General features: G+C 39.9%; 1 protein-coding gene across 3 annotated transcripts; it reads left to right on the top strand.

The window, feature by feature from the left end:
* Positions 1 to 26,256, top strand: LZTR1 (leucine zipper like post translational regulator 1). Of its 3 annotated transcripts, none has more exons than XR_014512180.1 (20): positions 1 to 1,008; positions 1,124 to 1,186; positions 4,196 to 4,252; positions 4,952 to 5,031; positions 6,624 to 6,732; positions 7,561 to 7,644; positions 8,463 to 8,520; positions 10,289 to 10,428; positions 11,512 to 11,713; positions 11,901 to 12,011; positions 12,965 to 13,057; positions 13,870 to 13,965; positions 14,563 to 14,746; positions 15,024 to 15,193; positions 15,413 to 15,569; positions 17,436 to 17,990; positions 18,219 to 19,810; positions 21,041 to 21,146; positions 22,294 to 22,374; positions 25,096 to 26,256. XR_014512180.1 is itself a non-coding variant. In XM_083444127.1 (20 exons), exons 1-20 carry the CDS (start codon positions 842 to 844, stop codon positions 25,210 to 25,212), a joined length of 2,352 nt encoding a protein of 783 aa, XP_083300253.1. In that variant the 5' UTR covers positions 639 to 841; the 3' UTR covers positions 25,213 to 26,256. The 3 variants fall into 3 exon arrangements, 2 of the variants coding, with proteins under 2 accessions (XP_083300254.1, XP_083300253.1); XM_083444127.1 differs by having other exon boundaries at positions 639 to 1,008; positions 17,436 to 17,562; positions 19,661 to 19,810; XM_083444128.1 differs by lacking the exon at positions 18,219 to 19,810 and having other exon boundaries at positions 635 to 1,008; positions 17,436 to 17,562.
* The last annotated feature ends 696 nt before the right edge of the window (positions 26,257 to 26,952 follow it).

Raw genomic sequence — 26,952 nt, 5'->3', positions numbered from 1 at the left:
ACTGTTTTTTCTGGAATTGCTTCTTAAGGGTTTAGCACCAGTGTGGAAAGCAGGCTTTCTCGGGGCTTATAGAGCAGAGAAAGATTTTCTGTTTGCTAAAGATGATTAAATCCTGTTTTTTGTTTCTTAAGAACGTTCGAGGAGCCCGGCTGAATTAAAACAAAGGCGCCTGTAGTCCAGCATCCTGCGCTCGCAATGGCCAGCCAGATGCGCTCTCCTCTCCCAGCTTACGATTCCTAAACTGCCTCCGATACTAGTAGGCACGGAAAGCCCTATTCTCCATGAATTTGGCTAACGCCCTTTTAAATGTTGGAGGCTGAATGCCACAGTTCAACCAAGAGCTACGTTTCTTGCATCAACTCTCCACCACAGTGCTCTTATTTATCTTTATGCCAATTTCTGAAGCAAACATGCAGGTCTCGTCTGGCGCGCTGGGAAGAAAGAGCTGCACGTCTGGCCCGGTAGCACCTTTGATGTGGCGGTTCCTAAGATTTTTATTAAAGCTCGGGGTCTTCTTCGTTGCGTCTGTTCTTTGGGGCATCACTGAAACCGACAGAGGCAAAAAAAGACCATTTCCAGGCGACGTTTCTGCGCGTCTACTTCATTCCGCGCCCATTCCGCGTTCTAGTTTACGGTCCAGCCCTCCGAATGCTGGCGTCAGAACGCGCTTGGCATGCTGGGGATTGTAGTCTCACGTGGCCACGACGACGACTAAAAGCGCTCCTGGGTAGCGTCAGTTCCTCTGAGGCGAGACGGGAATGCCGGGAAGTGTAGTTTCTGCTCCGCCCTGGCCTCTACCGGCCGTCGTTGGCCCTCCTCCTCCTCCTCTCTTGCCCGGGCCATGGCGGATGCGGCCGGCTCGGGCGGGCGCTCCAAAGTGGCGCCCAGCGTGGATTTCGACCACAGCTGCTCGGACAGCGTCGAATACCTGACTCTGAACTTCGGGCCCTTCGAGGCCGTGCACCGGTGGCGCCGCCTCCCGCCCTGCGACGAGTTCGTCGGGGCTCGGTGAGGAGGCTGCTGGGCGGCGGTGTGAGGGGAGGGGGGTTGTCGCTGAGGGGGCGGCGGCTGACGGGTTATCGGAGGGAGAAATAAGGCCGTTTTCTCTTCTTCGTCCTCTCAGCCGCAGCAAACACACCGTGGTCGCCTATCGAGACGCCATCTACGTCTTCGGCGGGGATAATGGGTGAGTCCTCTTGCCGGGAATCGCGGATACCCCGTTGCAGGCGGCAGTTCATAATCTTGATCCCAGGTCGCCTTCGCGTAGGCGAGGCTGATGCCGCCGTCGCTTTCTCTCTCCCTTCCCTCTGTGCCTTTTAGCAGTGCGATGGGGGTGAAAGTTTCCACAAACTCCCCAGCCTTCCCTATCACTGTCTCCCTACCAGAAAGGCTCCCCTGTGGAATTGTTGCTTGTCACACGCTTATATTCGCAGGAGCCCCGCTAGGGAGGAAAAAAAGCGAGTGGCAACCCTAAACCCAACTGGAAAGTGTGCGGTGATTGATGGGGAAGGTTTTTTTTTGCCGGAGACATTTACCGTGGAAATCAAAAGCTACACATGCAAACAAAAATACTTTGGTTTCTGATGTTTGGTATCTAAAACAGGAAATAGGAAAAAACCAAAGAGCAGCCCAGAGGAGCTGAATTTGCTGTTGCTTGCTGTTGTGATTTGGGGGTGAGGGTAGGGAAAAATATATACAGTATATATATATTTACATTATTGTTTCATTTTATAATGTATATAAAACAGAGAGAACAGTTATAACAACAGACAAATTTAAAATACGAAAAACAAAGCTATAAAATAGGTATCTAGCAGTTGCATGTGAGTTAAAATAACAAATAAAGACTTATCCACTTTCTCAGATCATCAAGCATCTTTCCAGCTTTGCCAGGCTTGTGACAGGGGTTGCCCTGAAAATGATGGTTCCTCTGTATGTGTCATATAAGAATGGCAATTCATATTATAAGTGTCTAGAGGTTCGGGGGGGGGGCGCGTTACTGGATTGTTGTTTTTATTTTGATTATATATTTTGTGGTTTTATATTTTGATTTTGTTCTGTGAACCGCCCTGAGACCTCCAGTTATAGGGCGGTATATAAATTCAGTAAATAAATAAATAAATAGTCCTTGTCAAAAGCTCAAATTATGTGTGATTTTAGAAACTGTTTTCACAAATTACACTTAACAGAGATCAACCTCTAGTTTTGCTTTCTGCTGAATATAAAGAAGTTCTGACACAAACTCTACTAAGGAAGCAAAAACCCAAAAACCTACTTATTATCTTTTGATTTCTTATGTTTGGTATCTAAAATCTTTGTTTTAGAGCAAATCCAGGCAATACGGGAATAATGACAATGTTATTATGGGTAGTATTAGTATAGTGGGTAGCATTCACAATCAACACAAAGTTACTGGCAGCATATAAAACTAACAGTAAAAACTGAGTATTGCCTTGTCTCCAACATCATTCCCCACTGGGGACAATAATATTGAACTGTATAAGCTGCTTCCTCTTAGCCCATTCCCAGCATTATGCCATCTTTGCCATCTTTATCCACAATCTAAAATATAGCTGTCCAATAGTATTCAGCAAGAACTGTTGGCAAGGCTGTTGAGTGGTTTAGCCTACCAGGATTGTATTCCACTGATCCTGCGCTGACTGCCAATTTGCTACTGAGCCACATTCAGAGTATTGGTACTGTAATGACTTGTCAAGTCCTGTAAAACTTGGGATTTAAGTATTTGAAGCATCGCCTTACATATTGACTTGCTGATGTGGTAAGATCATTGGTGGGGGACAATAGAAGTCTACTATGCAGGAAGCTGGGAAAGGGCCCGCTCTGTAGTGGCACCTCACCTATAAAATGCTCGAGGGTTGGGGATGATGCCTGCAAATTACTAAAATCATGAATTTTCCTTCACTGTCTCGTATGATAAGCTGTCATTATTGCCACTGTAATAAAGAGAAGGCAAAGACTTCAAAGATAGCTAGGGAAAGTCATTTGCAAACAAAATAACCCTCTGTCTTGGTGTTGTCATATCTCTCCTGAAACTGCTGAAACTCGTTAAGATATTAATAGTAAATATGCTGGAAGAAATTTATGTTTAAAAGCATTTTGATTATAAAATTGGATCTTGATTATGGGATTCAAAGCAAGTGGTGGAATTATTGTGATAGAAAATTGCAATCTTGACTTAGTCCATGTTGAGGGATGGCAGATCTGTATAATTTCTCAAAGCACATTATATGTGTGTGGCAAATTAGTTAACAGTAATTAAATCCAAATTATGATAGGCCTAGCCAGGACGGTTTCAGCAAATAATACAGTGGTACCTCAGGTTAAGTACTTAATTCGTTCCGAAGGTCCGTTCTTAACCTGAAACTGTTCTTAATCTGAAGCACCACTTTAGCTAATGCGGCCTCCTGCTGCCGCCCCGCCGCCCAAGCACGATTTCTGTTCTCATTTCTGTTCTCCTGAAGCAAAGTTCTTAACCTGAAGCACTATTTCTGGGTTAGCGGAGTCTGTAACCTGAAGCGTATGTAACCTGAAGGGTATGTAACCCAAGGTACCACTGTAAATGTGTAATATTTTAGCAAATCAGTTTAATAGCTGGTGAAGTTAATTGTAATATAAACAAGTGCTATAAATAGCAACATTTGCATATATTGCTTAGCCATTGTTTGGGTTAACCATGGTTCAGCAAACTTCAAGCCATCTCACAGATGAGAAAACACATTATGGCTTGTTTCACCAAATCTTGGTTTGTGTTTTGTCTGCTCTTGTCTTATGCCCCTGTAGCTTGGCAAAGTCTGGGGCAGAGTAGCCAAACAAACCAATGTTCATCAAGATGGTTGTATTCAGACATAATGATAGGCCATAGTTTAAAAAAGCCAAGATTTGTAACCCACCAACAAACAATGGTTCAAAATTTTGGCTTGTTGCCAGAAAACAAATCCTGGTAAGCCCATAGGCTGGTTCAAATATTCAAACCAACTATACTTTGGTTAAACAAACCAAGGCTTTGTGTTGTGAGTGAACCAGGCCAGTGTGAATTACTGTGTTTGCTGTCATTTGTTTTGGGTACAAAGCATCTCTTTTGTACTTTCACTTGGTTAGAATGGTTGGGGACTAAAAACTAAATAATGTGTTATATCTGAGGATAACTGTATATATTATTTCCCTTATTCTGAAGGAAAACCATGTTGAATGACCTATTGAGATTTGACGTGAAGGACTGTTCTTGGTGCAGGTACAGCTATATTTCTAGTAAATATTTCATATATAATTTTGGCATCTATTTTAAAGCCTAACCGATTAGACCTTCTAAATGGCTGACAAAATTAGATATTATTGGCATGCGGCATTTTTTTAATGGCTAATGTATACTTGATAACTATCTACTGTGGGTTTGTAATCAAATTACGTTGAAGTGTTATAGATGGGGAAAGAAGGGCAATTTTGAAACTTGTAATAAGGCCTCAACCCTTTGTTTATAAAATTAGGATACAATCCTAAACTTGGAAGTTTGCTAAAAATCTATATTTACAATAATGCTTTCTTATAGTAAAACAAAATTCATCTAGTGGCTGCTGTTTTCTGCAGTTCGAAGACTCTAAAATGTTCTAAGAAAATTCTCAAAATACCACAAATTACATGCATCTGTAAAAGTGTGAAATGAACAAATTATTTAATCAGATTAGAGTCAATAGTGCAATAGAAAATGCACTATGTTTGAACACTTTTAAGGATTGTATGAAATGTATGTTTGTATATTTGTAATATATGTGTATTAAAAATTCTTTTTAATAAATAAAAAAAGATAAAAAAGAAAAGAAAATGCACTTGAAATGCACACCAAACTATGAATTTTTAAATATCCTTACAAATAAAATATTGTCACATTAATGAGTACTCTTGCATTTGTACTGCTTTGTGTTACATTGCGCAGGGCTTTTACTACAGGGACCCCTCCAGCACCCAGATACCACCATTCAGCAGTAGTCTATGGAAGCAGTATGTTTGTATTTGGTAAGTTATTAGTAAGCTACATCATTATCTGTGAGCAAGTCTGAATAAATATACATTTGAGGTCTTACTGGATTTGTGAAAGCGCTGTCCAGCAAATACTAGTGCAAGAATTGACAAGTGGAATCATAAAAGTGTTTGTGTCATCATATAGTAGATAATTGTCAATTTGCCAGTTTTGTAGAGAAGGCACACAGCTTAATTCAAACGGGTAGCATGAATATGGATATCCAAACGAACAGCTTAATTCTTGATAATTTATGTATTCAGGATACTAAAATATATGAATAATGCTGTATTGAACAATGGAAATTATAGATGATCATGAAAACATACAGATGCAGTAGATCAAAACTGTGTGTGTGTGTGTGTGTGTGTGTTTTAAAAAAGCATCAACTTAAAGTTCAGCCAGATAAACATGCTGGATAACTTTTATAAAAAATTACCCAGAAGTATCAGGTGAATCTACCCCAGAGCTTCAAAACAACATAGGGTTCTGCCAGACTAGTATTTTTGGTATATGTATTCTGCAACATGGCATTGATGCCAAAGAATAGTGCTTTAGTGGTGGTCTGGCCACCCAGCATTTTTCTTCATTCATTTTTCTGTGAGGCTTCCCCAGTGTTACTGCATTATTGCCATTATTGCCATCTGGAGGGACACTCCTATTATTCTTGTGGTATACAGCTACAAAATGCTGACGATTTCCCCCCACCTGATTTGTGGTGTACAATGTTTCAGGGTATCAGTAGGAGTTTATGTGCCACACACAGATTGGAAATCAAACAGTACATTTGCCCCAAAACATTTGCAGGCACAAACAGTATAGAAAGCAGGATCGCGAAGAAGTGCCTCAGTATAATCATGAACAGAAATCATTAGGCATGAGTGCACAATAAAAAGGACATTGGATGAGGCCATAGTCTATCAGCCTGCCAGCTTACCCTGTCTGCCTCGCATATTATTATCCAGCAACAGCAGCACCTTAATGGCCACCTTTTACAAGGTGAAGATGACTCCATGGCTTTTTCCTTTAACTTCCCCAACACCCTGTCTGCACATACATGGAAATGCTCTGGTCTCTTTTAGGCTATACTTCATCTGGTAAAAGAAAAAAATGTAACTTCTCTAGGAGTTTTGGGCTGTGTTCTCTACTGATAGCTACCGTATTTTTCGCTCTATAAGACGCACCTAGTTTTAGAGGAGGAGAACAAGAAAAAAAAATATTCTCTCCTTCTTTGTGCAGTGCCTCTCCAGCAAAGCGGCAGGAGAAATGAAAGGGGCTCCATTTCTCTTCCCACTTCACTGAAGGGGCGCTGCGTAGCTTTCCCTCTCTATGCAGCACCTTTTCAGCACTGAAGCTCTCCTGGCTTCAGCAATAGCTGTGCAGCCTGCATTCGCTCCATAAGAAGCACACACATTTCCCCTTACTTTTCAGGAGGGGAAAAGTGTGTCTTATAGAGGAGAAAATACGGTATATAGCGGTCTGCACCCCAGTTTGTTTGCCTTGTTCAGCTCCATAATTTTATTTAAAAATATTTTCAATCTGAAATTGTGCCTAATATCCCTTTTACTGCAATCACATTATCATCTAGGTGGCTATACTGGAGACATTTATTCCAATTCCAATTTGAAGAATAAAAATGATCTTTTTGAATACAAGCTTGCAACTGGTCAGTGGACTGAATGGAAGATTGAAGGAAGGTAAAAGCCTGTGCATCAGTGTAAACCTTTTAAAAGGAGATTGTTATTATACTATAGTGAATATGATTATCATGCCTGCAAAGATACTTGCAATATATTGTCCTTTTTTTAAAAAAAAAAGCATCAGTGCTAGTCAGCCAATAAACAACAGCAATTTTTGCACTGTTTAAATTCAGTAAACTCCACTCATGGAGTTTTTAGGACCCCACCCCCCAGTGCTATGCACCACAGCCTAACGCATTCAGCAGGGTCCCTGACCCTCAAGCAGTAGCATAGTGTGGGGGTCCCAGGGGGCAATGCCCCCATGGCATGCCCGCCCATCAGCTGACAGGTGCCTGGGTGAGCGCAGAGAGTGCTCTTCACGCTCTGTGCCCCTGCTCTGGTCTGGCAGCAGTGAGGGCTGGGTTAGTGCGCTCCATCCCTGTTTGGGGGGGGGGGGAGTTAAGCAAACGCTCCTGCACTGGGTGCCGGCAGACAGCATTTTGGCACTGCCCCTGAGAGCCTTATGTGGGGACTGCCATGTTGCGAGTAGGGGGGCAGGAATGTTACCTTTTCCCTTCTTCTGGCATTTTCTAGATCCAGTTCTTAAAGTTTAGATACTACTAACCACTTCTTTTGGCATCAAGGCAAATATTGGGGGGTGGCGAGATACTCATAGGAAGTTTACACAGAGTGGACTAATTGAAAATAATGGATCTAACTCAGATGTGTTCATTTATTTCAGTGGGTATGTTCAGAGGAAAACTTAGTTGAATACCACATATTGCCTTTATTATAAATGTGTGTTCACATTGTCATGTAAAATTGATAGGTCTGTTCTTATTTCAGATTACCTGTTGCCCGGTCAGCTCATGGTGCAACTGTCTATAGTGACAAATTGTGGATCTTTGCAGGATATGATGGGAATGCGCGGTAGGTAGCATTTTTCTGGTTTCTTCTGGTTCACACACAATAATCCAGCTTCAGTATTGCTAAATATGAAACAGGGTTTTTTGTCTTTCTGGGTTATAACAAAAACTCTTCTCTCTTAGGACATCTGTGCTAGGTCCTACTGTTTTCTTAATTAGTATTTTAAGTTTAGAGTCGGACCATGATGACATCTTGAAACTTGTAGTTAATAAGACCTGATCTGGCATGTGTGCAGCTTATTGAGCAACTGAAACTGATATGAAGGAAGATCAAGTAACATGTTTAAAGTAGTTTTGAAATATGTTCACTGTTGGGAATTGATAATTCCCATCCTTTGGAACCTCTTGTGCAGACAAGAACAAACTAGAAGTAATATACTTTGTGCCAAATGCCTTGCTAAGCACTTTTATTAATTTAAACATTAGAAACCACATTTTCATAACATACAGAAAAGCAGTGTAACTCATAAAATGAGGCAAGAGTATGAGTTCCACAGGACAGGGCTTGCCACACTGAAGGCTCAGTCCCTAATAAAAGGCTTGCTGATGTCAGGAGTGTGGGAAGCAGCACAAAGTAAGTGGCTAATTCCCATCGTGTCTCTCCATTTCATATTCCCCTCTCCCCACAGCTGCTTTTTGTAGGGGGAAAGGTGAGAGAGGTTTGTTGCATGCATGTATCTGTAATGTCTAGATTTGGTCTTTATTCAGTCTCCAAATTGGAAGGAATCTTATTGTATATGTGAAAGGAGTAAAATATACTCCAGTCTGGTTGTGATCAGCTTTTAAAGAGTATTTTAAAATTGATCTTTCCTCTTGATGCAGACTCAATGACATGTGGACCATTAGTTTACAAGACAGGGATTTAACTTGTTGGGAAGAGGTAAGAGGAATGGATATTTTAAAAAGTAACTATTCATTTTAATGCTTGATATAGTTTGTGTCACTTATCTGATCTAGAAAAGCTTGAGTCTTGTCAAAATGAAATACCTCAGTAACAGTGAAAGTTAACCATTTCTCCAGAACACCCTGATGGCTTTGATATACATTTATAATGGAGCATTTGCTACACATTTTTTTTTTTAATCCAAGGGCCCACGAGTTGTGGTTTGGGTTATCACAGAGCCTTCTCATAGAATTGTAAAGTTGGAAGGACCCAAGGGTCATCTAGTCCAACTCCCTGCAACGCAGAAATCTCAGCTAAAGCATCTATGAGAGATGGCCATCCATTCTCTTCTTCCAAGTTCTTTGCACTTGCCAGAGAATTGGGAAAGAGGAAGCTTGTTGTATCAAGAGCTTAGCAGCACAGCATGAGTAGCCTTTCTCTTCTCCCGCCTCCTTCATGTGGAGAGAAAGGTGTCTTTTAGTGCTAAGCAAGGGTTTTTGCTAGAGAACCACAGATACAGAAGGCTGTTTGGATCATTCCCAGTTGGGGAAAATAGGGAATAGCATGCTTTTTAATTTTAATAAAAGGGGAGATTCATTCAGATGGATCCAAATAGCTCGAGCCACCAATAGATATTGCTTACATACTTTCAACATTTCTTCATAATAACAAGGGCTATGAACTTACTAAAGCTGAATGTTTTCAAAGCTTAAAACTTTTTCAGGATTCTGAAATCTACTGCTGCATATTTGCAAGACCTAAATTCTTACATTTTCATACAATCAAACGCCTGTGCTGCTATCCTTCTCAGTTGATGTCTTTACTGCTTAACTCAGTAGCTTAAGTTAAATAATGACTGAATTTTATATGTTTTGGTGTAGTAGTAAACAATGAATAGTTGAATTTGCCAAGAATATTCTTGATCCATATGCTTCATTGTTACAATATAATTTATAATTTATCACCAACATTCAGTGCAAAAACTGTTATTGGCAATATCTTATTATTGAAGTCTCCAAAGTTTCAAACTTAGTTTATCATATGACACTAATAGTAGAGAACCAATGTTCATAACTAGGTGTGTGCAGTTACTTCGATTCCACCTATGTATTTCCTGGTAGATTGTACCTTAAGTAAACAAGGCTGTAGTCCTATGCCTGCTTACATGAGAGTAAACCTCGTTGACCTCAGTGGCTCATATTTCTTAGTGGATATGTATAGGATTGTATTGCAAGATATTAGTAAGGTTTGTGTTTTTAATACATTTGGAGCATGTTAACAATTGCATGGTTTGCTAAGAACATAGTACAGTGGTGCCTCGCAAGACGAAAAGAATCCGTTCCGCGAGTCTCTTCGTCTAGCGGTTTTTTCATCTTGCGAAGCAACCCGATTAGCGCTATTAGCGGTTTAGCGGCTATTAAAGGCTTAAGGGATTAGCGGATTAGCTGCTAAAAGGCTATTAGCAGCTTAGTGCCTTAGAAAAAGGGGGTGGGGAGCAAAAAAAAATCGCAAGAAACGCAAGACATTTTCGTCTTACAAAGCAAGCCCATAGCAAATTCGTCCTGCGAAGCACCTCCAAAACGGAAAACCCTTTCGTCTAGCAGGTTTTCCGTCTTGCGAGGCATTCGTCTTGCGGGGCACCACTGTAGTTGTATATGTTTTGTATATGTATATGTTTAGTGAGCAGTCCAAACTTGAAATTGACCTTTGGCTTAATTTCAAGATGAAGATGAAATATGGTCTATTTTGTGTTGCTGCTTTTCAGATTAAGCAAACGGGTGAGATTCCTCCTTCGTGTTGCAACTTTCCTGTAGCTGTTTGCAAAGAGAAGATGTTTGTCTTCTCTGGTCAGAGCGGAGCAAAGATCACCAATAATCTTTTTCAGTTTGAATTCAAGGAAAAAATGTGAGTATCAAAATACCCAACCCAAACCAAATTGTGGCTGAATTAAAAACAATGCAGGAACAACCATTTTGTGCATGTTCAAAGCACATGTGATGGTGCATATGTGTGCCATTTTTGGACCCAGACGAGGGTGTAAAAAGGCAGGATGGACTTCTCTGTGCTCTGCCATCACACATGACAACCAGGAAGGAAACCCCCACACAAATTGGGGGTTGCCTGTACTGTGAAATAGAAGTAGTTGAAGTATTTAATGTGATTTTTAAAATGTGCCCACAAAAATATTTTTTTTTGGGGGGGGGGGGTTCAATGCAATAGGAAAAAGTATAAAAATACTAATAAAAATGTAAAGGGGGGCTGTAGCTGCAGATGATTGTCATTTGGACTGGGTGGAGCAGTTTTAAGCCTCTTCTATCTACCCCAGCACTGTGTCTGCTTTTATTTTTCCTGCTCCCATCAAAATTAGTGGGACCTTGAGAGTATAAACACTTGTTTGGGTACTGAATTAGACCCCCAGTTTGGGAGTAGCCATTCCTGCTTTTGTGTAATAATATTTTGAGATGACATCATGCATTGTTGATGCATCAGGTTGGGGCCAGAAAGCCAAAGCAGTGTAGCTCTCCTCGCCCATGAAGGACAAGGATTGTCATTACAGACTGTTCTTCTGCTCACTTGATGTATATTGGGGCACTTATATGCACCTATTAAACTCACTTACTCAGACAAAAGCTTGTACTTCTTTCCCATATGTTGCAAATGTTTACTTTTATTGCTTACAAGCAAAATTCATTGTACCAATGCATTTAAAATATGTTTAAAAGAAATAGCACAATTGTATGTCTGTTCAGAAATAATCCCACTGTATTCAGGATTGTCATTAGGATTGCAGTCTGAGTGAGTATTTCATCTTAGACAAGACAACAGATCCCAAACACATAATATCCACGTAAAGAAAAGAGCTATAGAATTGATATCATACTACAGCTTGTGGTATGCTATGAGAATGAAAGATAACATAGTTGTGTATATGGATTCATGTGTGTCTTCAGGGACTGAGCCACTAAAACCTTTTGTTTTCTACTTCAGTTGGACAAGAATTCCGACTGAGCATTTACTACGGGGCTCTCCTCCTCCCCCACAGCGGAGATATGGTCACACAATGGTTGCCTTTGATCGCCATCTCTATGTGTTTGGTGGCGCTGCGGACAACACATTGCCTAATGAACTTCACTGCTATGATGTAGATTCTCAGACATGGGAAGTTATCCAGCCAAGCCCAGATAGCGAGGTAAAAAAAGTATTAAGATTTAAATCTGGTGTGGGGAACCTTTAGCCCCCCAGATGTTGCTGAATAAGCCTCCAGAAAGCTGCCATCAGGAAATGTGGCCTTTGGGTTGAAAAATCTCTGTTTTATATATTTGACAGATACAATGTCTCTTCATGTTGTGTGTCTTCCCCCCGACCTCCCCTTCTAGCTACCAACTGGAAGACTTTTTCATGCTGCAGCAGTCATCTGTGATGCAATGTACATCTTTGGTGGAACAGTGGATAACAACATTAGGAGTGGAGAAATGTACAGATTTCAGGTAACACGTTAAAACCACGTTCATTTCATTTAAGATTATGATAATTATTATTTTTTCCCAATGACCAAGTTTAACAGCAAAGAACAATTTATTTTAAAAGTTTTTATATTTGGCTTCATTCTAAATTATAATGTCAAATTTTAATCAATGTAAGTTCAACCATTTCATCAACATTTCAAACAATGTTTTTTAAATAACTCATCTTGAAGCATGGCCCTGTGACCAGGAAGAGAGCGCCACATCTATGTCAACATTCATATCCATAACAATAGCATTAGGCAGCTCTCCAAAATAGTTGCTAGTATGAGTTTGCACCCATATGAATAGAAAACAAAGATGCTTAAATGTAACAGTAGCTTCATATTATTTTTTGCTGTACCTGGCTGATATATGCAAACTTCCCTGCCAGAGCATATATCCTTCTACCTGAGTACATGGCATCTCATCATAGAATCACAAGTACGTCATGGAAATGTGTTATCCTCTGCCTACTTAGCAAAAACCTGATTTGCAAATATAAGAAGTGATGTGGGTGGCTGCTTGAACACAGCTATTCTGAGATGGCTCAGTGCAACAAGCTGTTCATATGAAATACTTTTATTCTAGCTATTCATATATTCCTGATTTCTTTTTGTATATTTGTGTTGATGTATGTTGAAATTCACTAATACTACACACATTTCAGATAGCTTTCCATGCAGAGTTGCCCCCACTTGGTTATATTTCAAGTGGCCACCTACACGGCTGTTGGCACCTGTGAATTAGGCCTGGATGCTTCTTTCGCACTGCTCCTGTTCAAATGTTGTAAGTCATTCTACAGCTGGCTGCTATATACTGAAACAATACATTGGTTCCAATGGCAACTTTAATAATTACACTTTTGTAATACGGCAACACAACGACAGAACTTTTCCATTTCAGACTTTTAACAGAACTTCAACTCTCATTTTCAGTTTTCTTGTTATCCCAAATGCACTTTACATGATGACTATGGAAGACTGTGGGAAAACAGGCAATTCAGTGACCTGGAATTTGTTCTTGGAGAGGTGAGTGTGTTCTAATGGAAATGTTGAGCAGAAGTTGTTTCCTTCCTGGCTAAAGAGATACAGTTGTGATACAATACTACATCAGATACTTTTAATTATATACAGTTCTTTGATGGAGAGGGAGAGAAACAGATGTTGCAAATTGGCTTTTTATGTGCTTTTTCACTGAACAGCTTTATCTATGTATAGGTTATAGGGGTAGGTATGATAGTGGCATATTCCACTGTTATTTAGGAAATAGGGAAATGGAGTAGTACATTGAGTGAGGTCCAGTCAGAGTAGACCCATTGAACTTAAAATCATTGATTTCTGTGGATATACTTGTAGTATGCTTAACTGGATATTGCCCATTATTTCTGCTTGTCACTTTTTGTACCCCTGGTTTCAGGATTTTAAAGTTGCCATCAAGAATATGTTAACATTTGCATGGTATCAACATGGATGGTGTAATATTGATGTTGGAAAATATTGAAATAATGTTAGGTTTATACTAGCTATTGCACATCTGTAGCAGTCTCCTCATTTTGTACAGGTACCTCCCCATTTCACACAGTTGGCATGTGCGTGACCGCTGATGCACGTGCCATTTTTGGCACTGCAAAGGGGCAGCACGGGGCGGGCTTATGTGCTTCCCGGTGCCTTGGAACATAACTCCCATGTAAATGGGGAATTGCATGTATTTAAAATGAAAATAAGGGGTTGCCTCTCATCAGCTCTTACTGCAGCAAGTTAAAAGATTTTAAAATTCAGCTATCTGTCAAATCCTATAACTGTCAAAGAATGCAATTCTTTTTCTCTCAACTGTTTGACAGAAGGAAGAAAGAGTGCGAGGACATACAGCCATTGTCACAGCCCGCTGTAAGTGGCTCAGGAAGAAAATTACACAGGCAAGAGAGAGGTTGAAGCAGGTATGATTTGCTGAGAAGGTTTCCTTGTGGGACGATTAGCTATTATAGCTGTCATTGTCATGGCATGCATTCTGAAAAACATTTTGAAGAATTGATTCTGTGATTAATCTCATGACTTCCAGATTTGCAGTTTCATTGACATTGCACAGCAATATCTATCAAAAAGGGTGACACATTATTTCTAAGTACCTACATAAGTTTGTCTTGCTAAATTGAAAGACAGAGGATGTGATTGGATTCTGTTAACCTGGATGAGCTCCTATGTCAGAATTGTTTGTTTTGTTTAAGAAACAGGATGTTCTAGGTGAGGGATAGCTAGCATGATTACCTGAATGCTGTTGGACTATAATTGTCATTACCCCTGTACATTGGCTATCCTGGCTGGGGCTGAAAGGAGTTCTAGCCTAACAACATCTGGAGAGCACAACATTGGTGACCCCATTCTAGGTTTTTAGTACCAAAGTTATGTTAAAAACAAAAGTTGGTTTGCCTGATATTGTCTGTACATGGTTAAATGCATGAATGGTTTTGGGGTGCTGTTATGCTGTAAGATTGCCCAGATGGTTCAGTCTTTCCTTGTTCCCATTGTGCTGTTAGAAATCTAAGCAAGATGTTGATGAAGAAGGAGAAGGGACACCTCAGATGGAGACAGCAGGCAACAATGTCAAGCTGTGCCGCCTGCAGCCGCTGCTGGAGGTGACCATCCGGGAAGCTGAAGCCCAGCCTTTTGAGGTGCTCATGCAGTTCCTGTACACCGACAAAATCAAATACCCACGCAGAGGTAGGGTAGCAGAATGGCTTCCTAGGAGAAGAAGTGTACATTTTCTGTCTCAGCCTTTTTCCGAGTTTCTTCACATAATAACTATGTAGTTTCAATCCATAAACATTGTTATTTATCTGTTCTTCAAGGGCATTTTCATACTATGCTAGTAGAGTCCAATTAAGTTATTCTTAATATTGGAACAGGGAACCTTTCCCTGCCTGCTGTCACACTTTTCTCTCTGTCTTCAGTACATGAAATTGAATTATTTTTTATATACATATTTTGTGTTGTACAGGGCATGTGCAAGATGTATTGCTAATCATGGATGTGTACAAATTGGCCCTTAACTTCAAACTCTCACGATTGGAACAGCTGTGTGTCCAGTATATTGAGGCCTCAGTTGATCTGCAGAATGTGCTTGTTGTGTGTGAAAATGCGAACAAACTTCAGTTAGATCAGCTAAAGGTAGGTGTGTGCAAGACTATGAATAAGATTTCATTAAAAAACCCTAGTCCAAATAGAACCAATCTAATTGGTTAAATCCCATCCTAGAACATTCTGAGGGAGAAAAGACTTGCTGGTAGATTCTTCAAAGATAACTTGCAGGATAAATATGACAGACTTGTGTTTTTCTTAAAGTGGTGGTGGTTCTTCAGATGACAAGCAACTATTTGTTTCCTTTAGGAACACTGCCTGAATTTTGTAGTAAAAGAATCACACTTCAATCAAGTAATAATGATGAAAGAATTTGAACACCTTTCCTCAGCTTTGATCGTGGAGATCGTACGAAGAAAACAGCAACCTCCACTTCGAACACATTCCGATCAGCCTCTTGATATTGGTAACGCACCTTCCTTCCTGAATGAAAGATAGTTTGTGGCTCTTGATGAATGTAAATAATTACCCAGATCCTGAACATGACTGTCTCCAGTTGTTGCTGTCATTTAGTTCTGCTTGCACAACTACTTTAACTCTTTCAAGAGTTGATAGAGGGATGTGAACAAAATTCAGTAAAAAAGTTATTTTGAAATAAAATGTATCTTAAGAGGATAGTGTAGTGGCACTTTGTAGTTTTTAGTGGGGAGAGAATGGAAATCTGATTGTTGGCTAGCTCTTATTGATGGTCTGACAAGAGGTTACCATCCGCTAAAGGGTCATGAAGACCAGAGACCCTGTTGCTGGTCTTAGTAGCTGGGTTGAGTAATGGTGTAACTTTTACCCAGATTGAGAACTGGAGTTCCTATCAGTATCTGTTTCTGCGTACATAGTTATCCCATGGCATTTTATTGCATAATGCTGGTAGAGGGCCGTCCTTAAAATAAAACTCAGTGGCTTGCTGAAGAGAATCATTTGACCAAACTATATGATAGGAAAGAGTGAAACTCTTAGATACCACTTTTCTATTTTTAAGCCATGCTAATCCCCCCCTCATTACTGATGGTGATCAATTTGGTTGATTTGAGGTGATTATCTCTCAACACCCCTAGCAGTTGTGCTAAGGGGGATCACAGTGTACTCTCCTATGAAACATCTACATGAAGTTGTTGTGAGTGGTGATTAGGGGATCTGGAGTGAGGTGTCATGAGTGTGCTAATGGTTCCAGTTCTTTTTCTCTCTAACATCTGATTTGGAGGAGGCTGGGCAAATCTTGGACTGGCACCTGGATTTGGCAGTGAGCTGGACAAATTAAGTCAGAATGCTAACAAGACAGAAACACTGTTGGTAGGGTGGTTTCCGATTCCAGATCTGTGGATGTGCCTGCATCCATCTCTGTCACTAGAGACCCAGCTGACCTTGATGCCTTTTACTGCTTTCAGCTGGTAATACATTTACAACCATTTCTAGAATGGGGTAGTCTGACATCAATGTGTTGGAAAATCCAGTTTGGATTGCTGCAGTGCACTCTACATGGGGCTGCCCTTTAGGTTGACCCAGAAGCTGCAACTCGTGCAAAATGTGGTGGCATCCTGACATCATATTACACCACTTTTGAAAGGATTTCGCTGGTGGCCAGTTTGTTTCCAGGCTAAGTTCAAGATGCTGGTACAAAGCCCTAAACAGCTTGGGACCAGGATACATAAAAGACTCCTTACATACCCAATCAGTCGCTGTGCTCTGCAGGTGAGGGCATCCTGCAAATACCATCTTATCAGGAGGTCTGTTCTTCTCAGCGTTGAAATCCGGCCTTTAGTCTGGTGGCACCTACCCTTTAGAACTCCTCCCCCCCCTTTCATATCAGAGAGGCACTGTTTGTTGTTTTTTTGGTTCCTGTTGAAAACTTTCCTCTTTCAAAAAGTTTTCTAAGTGGATATTTTTATCCCAGACAGTGTCTGTATTGGCTTTGAAACTGTTTTATATATATAATTACTGTTTGTATACGTGCAGTTGTTTTTATATGTGGTTTTTATTGTATTGTGAAGCCACTTTGAGATGCTTCATAGGTAGTTAAATGAAATAAGTACTAATAATTTTGGACTAAAATTTCCTTTAATAATGTGATATTTTGCTTACTTCCTCCCTCAAAGGAAAGCAGTATACAAATGTGACTCATTATTTTTATTTATTTTATTTTATTTATTTTATATACTGCCCTATACCCAGAGGTCTCAGGGCGGTTCACAGAAAAGATCAAAGATTCATATTCATTTGAACTAAACATTGATCCATACTTGTGTGTTACATTTATTCTCTGTATGTTCATGTTCAGGAACCTCATTGATTCAGGATATGAAGGCCTATCTGGAAGGTGCTGGACTAGAATTCTGTGATATAACTCTACTCTTAGATGGTCACCCAAGGCCAGCTCATAAAGCTATTCTTGCAGCCCGCTCCAGGTATATTCACTTAGATATTTTATTATGTTTTTGTATATGCTGGAAGCTGCCCAGAGTGGCTGGGGCAACCCAGTCAGATGGGCGGGGTGCAAATAATAACATTATTATTAATTATTATTACAAGATCAGTCATTCAGTGGTACAGAGTTATACTTTCAGCTGTTGGGGCTTTACTTCCTCCTTTCATTTCTCTTAGGTTTCTGTTTCCTTTCTGTTCTCCTTGTTCCTTTTATGGCATATAGAAGTGAGTTCCTGAATGGAGGGAGTTCCTGAATGGAGTTCCACTGCTGTTGGAATGGGGATCTCTCTTGATGTGTTATGAATATTGAATACACAGTGCAAAACAGATTTGATATCCAGGAACATCAGAGATCCATGTTAAAATAATTGTGCCCTCTGCCCCGGTTTGGATGTTCGCTTATACAGTGGTACCTCGGGTTAAGTATTTAATTTGTTCTGGAGGTCTGTTCTTAACCTGAAACTGTTCTTAACCTGAAGCACCACTTTAGCTAATGGGGCCTCCTGCTGCTGCCGCGCCGCCGAAGCACGATTTCTGTTCTCATCCCAAAGCAAAGTTCTTAACCCGAGGTACTATTTCTGGGTTAGCGGAGTCTGTAACCTGAAGCGTATGTAACCCGAGGTACCACTGTATGCAGAGATTGGGTGGGGAAAGTATAAAAAGCTGAAATCTGCTCCTGTTCTCACAATCAGGAGTAATGTCAAACAGTCCCTAAGAAAGATAGTATCTTACCATAGTCTTTAAGATGCCACAGGACTATTGCTCTTGCTGCAACATACTAGCCAGGCTACCTCTCTGGAAAGCATAGATAACTTTGATTGTAAATTTGACTGGATACCTGTGCCACTACCACACTTAAACTACCAACTTTTGATGGAATGTTTTGCTAGGAGAGGTTGCAGAAATTATTGGAGAATGAGAAATACAAAAGTAACTTTTTTCTCTGGGATAGCCAACTTAGTGTGTTGCAGGGGAAACAACACTGTCTTGTTGCACCTTAAAAGATTAGCATATTTATTACAGTGGAACCTCGGGTTACGTACCATCCTCCTTATGAACGCTCTGGGTAACGAGCTCTGCTAACCCGGATGTAGGTGCTCCCGGTAGCGAACTTTGCCCTGGGATGCGAGCGGAAGTCGTGCGGCAGTGGGAGGCCCCATTAGCGAAAGCACGGCTCAGGTTAAGAACTGTTTCAGGTTAAGAATGGACCTCTGGAACAAATTAAGTTTGTAACCGGAGGTACCACTGTATATAGCGAAAGCTTTTTTGGACCTGAGTCCACTTCATCGGGTGTTTGATGTAAATTGGTCAGCTTGTGCACACATGTGGGGAAGAGTGAAGTTAGAGGGGAACCAAGTGCAAAAATAATATTAAGAATTATGTAAAAGCAAAACGGATAAAGTGGCAATTAACAAGACAGCGTTGGTTATAACACAAACATCCTGGTACACATTGTGATAAAAATCCATAAGGTTGTATCTAAAGCAACACTAAATAACTTATTGCACGAGTCGAACAACAGATTTGTAGACGTCACAGGGGAAGGATGAGGGCATTGTTCAAGTCACATTGTTCAAGTGGAAGTCATTCTGCTTATGCAGTCATTTAGTTTGAAACCACCCACTTTCTGAAGTCAAGCTACAAGGGACAGCATTGAATTTCTTGAAGAATTGTAATACGGCATAAGCTTTCATAGAGCAGAGACTACTTTATAGATGCATGTAGTATAATCCTAAAGCAAATTTGCTGAAGGAAAGTATAGAGAAATTATTAAGAAATAAATTTAGAAATGCTAGTTAGTTGGTACGCATTAATCATTGTTTGTTCAAGACATGATATGGGATGTGCTTCTGAAAAAGCTTGTTAAAATTCTGCATTTTGATAAGCCTAGACTTAAGCAATTTAATATATAAAAGAGGCATTTAGAAATGCCTTAGGCCTCCCACCATCCACTTTTTTTCTTGCTGGCTAAAAATTAGTGAAACAATCTTATGAAAAGCAGACAGTAGCAGAAAAATGCCTTAATTATTTTGGCTGACCCTGTTTCTTCTTGCATCACCACATTTGCATTTTTTCCAGTTACTTTGAAGCTATGTTTCGTTCTTTTATGCCAGAAGATGGGCAAGTTAATATTTCAATAGGTGAGATGGTTCCAAGCAAACAAGCATTTGAGTCTATGCTAAGATATATTTATTATGGTGAAGTGAACATGCCTCCTGAAGATTCTCTGTATCCTTTATTTGACTATATAGGCTGGATCTATTTCCTTGATACTTTTATAAAAATGTACTTAACATTTTAGTGTTTCCAGTTCACACATTTTTCTCAGCTATAAATATGCAAAAACCATATTGAGGTGAACAGTAATTCTTTGTCAATCAATATACCGTGGTGCCCCGCAAGACGAATGCCTCGCAAGACGGAAAACCCGCAAGATGAAAGGGTTTTCCGTCTGCAGAGGCGCTTCGCAAGACGAATTTCCCTATGGGCTTGCTTCGCAAGACGAAAATTGATGAAAATTTTCGGGGGTTTTTTTTGCTCCAAAACCCCTTATTCTGAATCGCTAAGCTGCTAAAAGCATTTTAGCAGCAAAACCGCTAATCCCCCAAGCCTTAAAAAGCCGTTTTTAGCCCTTAAAGTGCCAATAGCACTAATAGCGCTAATCCGTCAATGGTCTTGCTTCGCAAGACGAAAAAACCGCAAGACGAAAAGACTCCCGGAACGGATTCTTTTCATCTTGTGAGGCACCACTGTATTGTACATCTTGGCTAAGTCTTTGAATGAATCTTAAAGGGTGTAATAGGATTTTGGGGAAAGGGCTAGCTTTGCATAGTCAAACGGAACAGTAAATAGAGTGTGTTTTTTGTGAGCATTAACCTAAAAGCTCAGATGAGTTCATTTTTCTTTTGTCTCTCAGCATATTCCAAACACAATTAAGACTGGAGAATCACTGAATATTTGCTTTGGTTCTCCCATCTGGTGTAAAAATATAGGGTAGTTTTCCCAGGGCACCTTTCCCAGACTTTTTTGTATAGTTTATGATATCCCTTAGTGCTGTTCCTGGCCAAAATCCTTGGACAGACAAACAGATAGTTTCAGTTCAGGAAGCCAGTTCAGAAAGCCAGTTATAAGAATTGATCCTCTTCAAGGACACCAGTTCTGTTTTTTTGTTCCACTTTTTGCTTATTCTGTCTCTCCAGAATGTTTGAGTTCACAGAAAACCTGGAAACAGCTGCTGCATATATAGCATGGTTGATGTGGCAGTGCTATGCATGGCCCAGAGCCAAAGGCAACTTTCAAGGAGGCAGCCAGCAGCAATTATAACAATAACACATTAGAGAGAATGCAGCAGACAGAGGTCAAATCTCTGTTCATCCTTATTGCCATTCCATTTAGGTTTATGGTACCTCTGTTCCTTGCAACTTGAAACATGAATTCTCTTTAACTGGCTTTTTTTAGCTACCTCTTTGCTGCCCCTTATTATTATGGATTCTATAATAACCGACTTCAGGCATATTGTAAGCAGAACCTAGAAATGAATGTTACTGTGGAAAACGTGCTTCAGGTACTTATTACCACCTAATCAGGAACTAACTGTAATTAGTATTACAGTATTTACAATTAGTAATTAGTATTTACAATTACTATTGTAATTACAATTACAATTAATAACTGTAATTACAATTAGCTCCTAACGTATTTTTTCTATAGAAACTTGTCAAATAAAAGGCCCATAAATTTTTGTCTTGGAGGTTTGTAAGATGAATTCACATTCCCAGATGAACATTATGGCCACTGCCTAAAGAGGGTTAAATGCACTCCTTCCCGTAGAAAATGGTGCATAGGTTGGTACTGCATCCAACTGGCCCCATGGTGTAAATACACCCTACAAAGTGGCTAAATCCTTAATATATTTCTACAACAGACTTGAGCTGATGTAGCATCATAGAAATTGTCCCAATTACTATTTTATTTTCTAAATGAAAACTTTTTAAATAAAGTTTTGGTTTTTTTAAAAAAATGTTTGTTTGTTTGTTTGTTTGTTTATGAAGTTTTATGGAATTGCCCCAATTACTTTATGACTGCTATAAGATTACAAATGGAGGGTGCGTAATCAGTATCTAGTTCTATGCTGTTTTCTGCCTCAAAAACAAGAAAACATGAAAATCCTGGGAGCGATCCTATACACAAGAAGCTGGCATAAAGCAAGCCTGGTGTAAATTAAGCCGGTACAAATACACTAGGATTCAAACTCATTTCAGGAGTCGGGCTACAGCTGGCTGAGGCAGCCTGAGCCTAGCAGAGGGAGAACAAGCTTTTAAAATAGTGTGTTACAGCACCCTTTTGATGGCCTAATTTACACTCAGTTGCCAGTTTCCTTGACTGAGCTGTACGCAACTTCCCTTTACATTGGCTTAAGAGTCACTGGGCTTGGCTCAGCCAGCTGGGTCCTGATTCAGCCAAGACCGGGGAGTTCTGTTGGTGTCTCTGTGCCTGAGCTGAGGATGAGGAAACCAGTGTAGCCTGCCTGTACTGGGAACCTCTCAGCACAGCTGGAGATCTTTTGGATCCTAATCCTGCTCACCCCAGTGGATCTTACAATAGGATTGCACCAATAATCTATAAAGACTGCTCTTAAACATTTAAACATTTAAAGTGGTTTGGTTTGTTGTTGTTTTTAACATAGTAAAAATTTAGAAACTCTGTTTCAGATTTTAGAGGCAGCTGACAAGACCCAGGCTCTGGATATGAAGAGACACTGCCTGCATATCATTGTTCACCAGTTCACCAAGGTTGGTTGGATGTTTTCTTGGGTTCTGGGCATCTGCTGTCCCCTTTCACTGCCATGGTTGAAAACAGCTTAAGGTAGTCCTCCATTTCATTCTTGTTCCTCCCTTTGGACTGTGTGCTATGCTTTTATAACTTGTCTTTAACACTGATAAATATATAGTCACTAACATGATTTTTACATGTTTGTGGTTGTGTTTTCCATTTCTTCAGTGCCTCTTTACCTTTTATTTGTTGTCTTCTTAAATACTGACTGTTCTATGTACCCTGTTTCCATGTGTTTCATTTGGCCCTATATCATAAAAGTTACTTTCTGGCAATGAATGTAAATAGAACTCTCAGTTTTCTATTCCAGGGAAAAGATCTTCTGCAACTTTGCAAAATGCTATTTTCATGGAATTGCAATATACTTTTGTGTTGGTCAAGATTTAAAAAAAAATAAATCTCTGAAAATATTCTGATAATCTAATGAGACTTTAGATATGTGTTTCGCAAGCAGGAGCTCTGCCACCCACCCCCAGACACACAGCATGACAACCTGCTCTTGAAATGCAGGAAATGTGATATGTCATAGAAAGGTCACCTGCTCAAAGGAACGAATCCTCAAAATTCCATATTGCTACCTCTAGCCCATTTCAAGAGCCCAATAAGGATGAAGAAGTGCATAACATTTAACAGCAGTGGAGCTGATTTGAAGTACCTTTGCAGTGTTTAATCCAAACGTGCCTTTTCTTTCTCAGGGTGTTTTTTTTTGTGGGGGGAGAATCTACAAGGCTGTAGTAGAAGCTGTTGTGCATTGGGCTGATGGGCTAGTGTCTGTGATGTCACTAAGAAACTGCCTGTCCAACCGCAGACCAATTATATATATATTTAAAAGCCTGTCTTCTAACTTTAAATTAAAAATGATTGGATAAACATTGTTGGTACACACCTATCATCTCTGTTGCAAAGCCAGCAAGAACCCAAGCTTCCACTGTGGCTCAGACTATCCTTGTATTATTATTATTATTATTATTATTATTATTATTTAAAGAAATCTAGCTCTTTGTAGGTTGGCCATTTTCTTTGAATTATTTACATTTTTACAGTGTTTTGAAATATTTATAAAACCTCTTTCTGTTGACTTCTGAAAAATATCATAAAATGAGTTCCAGAAACACCCTCTGCTTAGTCGCAGAGAGATAAAAACTAGAAGAGACTAAGGGAGATGCTTTTGTGTGGGGGGGTATGGAGGTTCCATCTTCACTAAACCCGCTTGCTTAACAAGTAAAAAGTGTTTCATTATATTGGAATTCTGTTTCCTGAACAGATCAGTTTTATTAAGCTAAAGAAAGGTTGGTTTTTTAAGAATAAAGCTTTATGCCTCATTACAAAATCTTGTTCAGAGTATAGTAAGTGTTAAATCGTGTGCCCCCCCCCCCCCCGGAGTTTTATGTTCTGTTATTTCTTTGTGTTGGAGACCTAACTGTCCAGGACAATGCAGTACCTTTTTTCCTCCTTGATAAATGGCAAATTTCCACCAATGTTAACAGCACTACTCTCTTTTATCCCTTGATAATGCTACTGTCCCCTTTTTGGGGACCTTTAAAGTCAAATACATATGCTGAGGGTATAATAGATTCCTGAAATAGAATTTTTATATATGAATAAGCCAATGTATTGTAATCTTAGTGAAAAGCCTTTTCCACCCTTGATGCAGAAATTGGTGGATGAAACTAGCAATATTTAATGGTCAAGAGGGTATTATGAGTTTCTTGTGATTTCAGTGGCGGGGTTTTTTTTTGGGGGTAAAGCTTTTTATTATAATGTATAGAAAACACAGTATAATTATAACAACAGAAGAACATCAAAAGTTGAAAAACAAAGCTATAAAATAAGCAAGTAGAATGAGTAGTTGCATGTGAGTTAAAATAACAAAGTCCAAGTAAAGACACTTGTGATTTCAGTTTGAGATGCAGAATGTGTTATTACTTTACACATACCCATACTCTTTTATTATGAATATTAGGTATTGACACATAATAAAAATGCAACGTGTTTTTGATGCTGCTTGCTTGCTTGCTTGCTTGCTTGCTTTAGAAGTGAGATTGTACTGTCTACTAGGAAAAGTATGGCTGTTGCTCAGAATTTAAAAGGAGTCAATTAAAAGCAAGTCTGTTGCAAGTGCTGTGGTCTTTTGAAACTCTGGTTGCAAATGACACCCGTGTGAGGACTTTTTAAAGTAGGGAAAAGAATACAAAGTTTCAAAATACAAGGGCGAACACTTGCTTCTTTAAAAACAAAAAACAAAACCCTACAGAATCTTTTTTGGTTCCAATATTTAATTTTGAGATGTTTGGAAACCTAATCCCTGACTATGTAAATATGCTGGTACACAATGCTTAGTAGTCTTGTGTGTATGTTTTTGAACAAATTAAGTGCTGTATTATATTAAAATGCTATAAACTAACAATAAAAATGTACCTGTACAAACAGGATACAATGAGGCTGAAAGAAGGCATTACAAAACTTGCCCATATGCCCTTGACGTTCATCAGCTCCAGCACAGCCGTGTGAGCTAGGGATGATTAGAGTTGTAGTCCAAAACATTTGTAGGGCATCAGATGGGCATGGGCTATGGTGCCTACAAAATAAACAAATATCATTTTTATTATTCTATGTGTTTCAAACATTGTTGTGTTACAGTGAAAACTAATTCCCTCCCCCTCTTTTTTTCCCTCTTGAAGGTTTCGAAATTGCCAAACCTTCGGTCCCTCGGTCAGCCTCTCTTACTTGACATCATAGAATCATTAGCAAATCACATATCAGACAAGCAATGTGCTGAACTTGGCTCAGATATCTAAGATTTCCCGTATTCTTCATATTGCACTTTTTCTTCAAGAGATGGCACTTTTCCTACCTGTACCACCAGTCTCTGTCTAACCTTTGTTACCATTCCACGTTGATCTGGTGAAGAACGTCCTCAAAGCATGAAAACCTTTGAATGTGTGAAAGGTAAATTTGAACCTGAACCTGACCACAGGGATGCAAAGAGAAGATGATACGACAGTTCTCAGGCATGTTGGCACTACTAAGAAACAAGCCTGATACAACTATTTACTTAACTTTATTACTGATAATGCCTCTTTGATTCTTTGTCCTTGAGAGCATCACATTTGAACCACGACAAGATGGTTTTATCCAAACACAGAAGTTGCTTCCTTTTCCCATCAGTACACTTCTGATGCCTGGCACTTTTAATCAGGTGGACTGAGATATAGAAGCTGAAGGGAAAATGATTCAGTGCCTGATGGTTTCAGGTAATTATGAATGCAGTGGAGCAGCCAAAACTGTGTTCTGCTTCTCCGTCAGTGTAACAAGTCACTACATGGAGCATCTGTTGACAAGGTGCATCCAGCATATATTTGTTAAGTCGTAGATGTTTTTCCTTTCCCAGCATCTAAGCAGATGTCACCAAAGACTCTTTTCAAAACAATGTTATACCTTTCATTGTGTCTGTTTGTAGTTTAAAGGTTGAATATACTTTCTGAAAAGCAGAGCGGCAAAAAAATGTAAATTATATTGGAATGTGGTGTAGTCTCGAAAGCCTTTGACGCAATCTTTTAATTAGGGAACATTAATGCCTGATATTTTGCACACTTAAGTTCTCAGTATACCTTGAAACATTCACATAGAAATTGATCAAATAAAAGTTGTCTCCTTGTTTGTCTGCAATTTTTTTTTTAAAATATGTGTTTTCATTAGCAACCTCAACATTCCCCCGCCCCCGCCCACAAAGGGAGTATAGCTGAATTGCTGGCTTGCTTTCCTTTTGCTTGCTTCTCTACTCTCACTGTACTGCTTTTGGAAACAAAAATGTATCTGAATAAAGCAGACCTTTCAATTAACTAATAGAGCATGTTTTGCAGTTGAAACAAAATGTCAGTTACAAGTTTCAGTAACAGAGGCATGCACAGGTATGCCATATTGGAGAACTCAGAAGGTGATCTCAGGGTCCCGGTAGGTTCATATGGAAATAGGTATCTTGAGGTATTGTGGTGCTGAGCCGTTTAAGGCTTTATAGGTCAAAGCCAGCACTTTGAATTGGGCCCGGAAACTAATTGGTATCCAGTGCAGTCAGACCAGGATCAGTGCAATATGCTCAAACCGTCTTAATTCTGCACAGGCTGAAGTTTCTGAACCACCTTCAGAGGCAGCCCTATGTATAATGCATTGAAGTTATCTAACTTTGAGGTTACCAGACCATAGACAACAGTAGTTAGGCTATCCCTGTCCAGATGGGGTGTAGCTGGGCCACCAGCCGAAGCTGATGGAAGGCACTCTGGCTCACTGAGGCCACCTGACCCTCGAGTGACACCAATGGATCCAGGAGTACCCCCAAGCTATGAACCTGCTCCTTCAGAGGAAGTGTAACTTCATCAAGAGGCAGGCGATCTCCCACCCACCTGGTCTAGGGAACCACCCGCTAACAGTGCCTCAGTCTTATCTGGAATGAGTTCCTGTTTATTGGCTCTCATCCAGTCCATTTCAGAGACAAGACACTGGTCCATAACTTCCACTGCCACACCTGCAGATGTAAGGAG

This window comes from Podarcis tiliguerta, assembly GCF_965153285.1.
Source record: "Podarcis tiliguerta genome assembly, chromosome: 6".
Lineage (NCBI taxonomy): Eukaryota > Metazoa > Chordata > Lepidosauria > Squamata > Lacertidae > Podarcis > Podarcis tiliguerta.
This window is presented reverse-complemented; position numbering and strand designations above follow the sequence as displayed.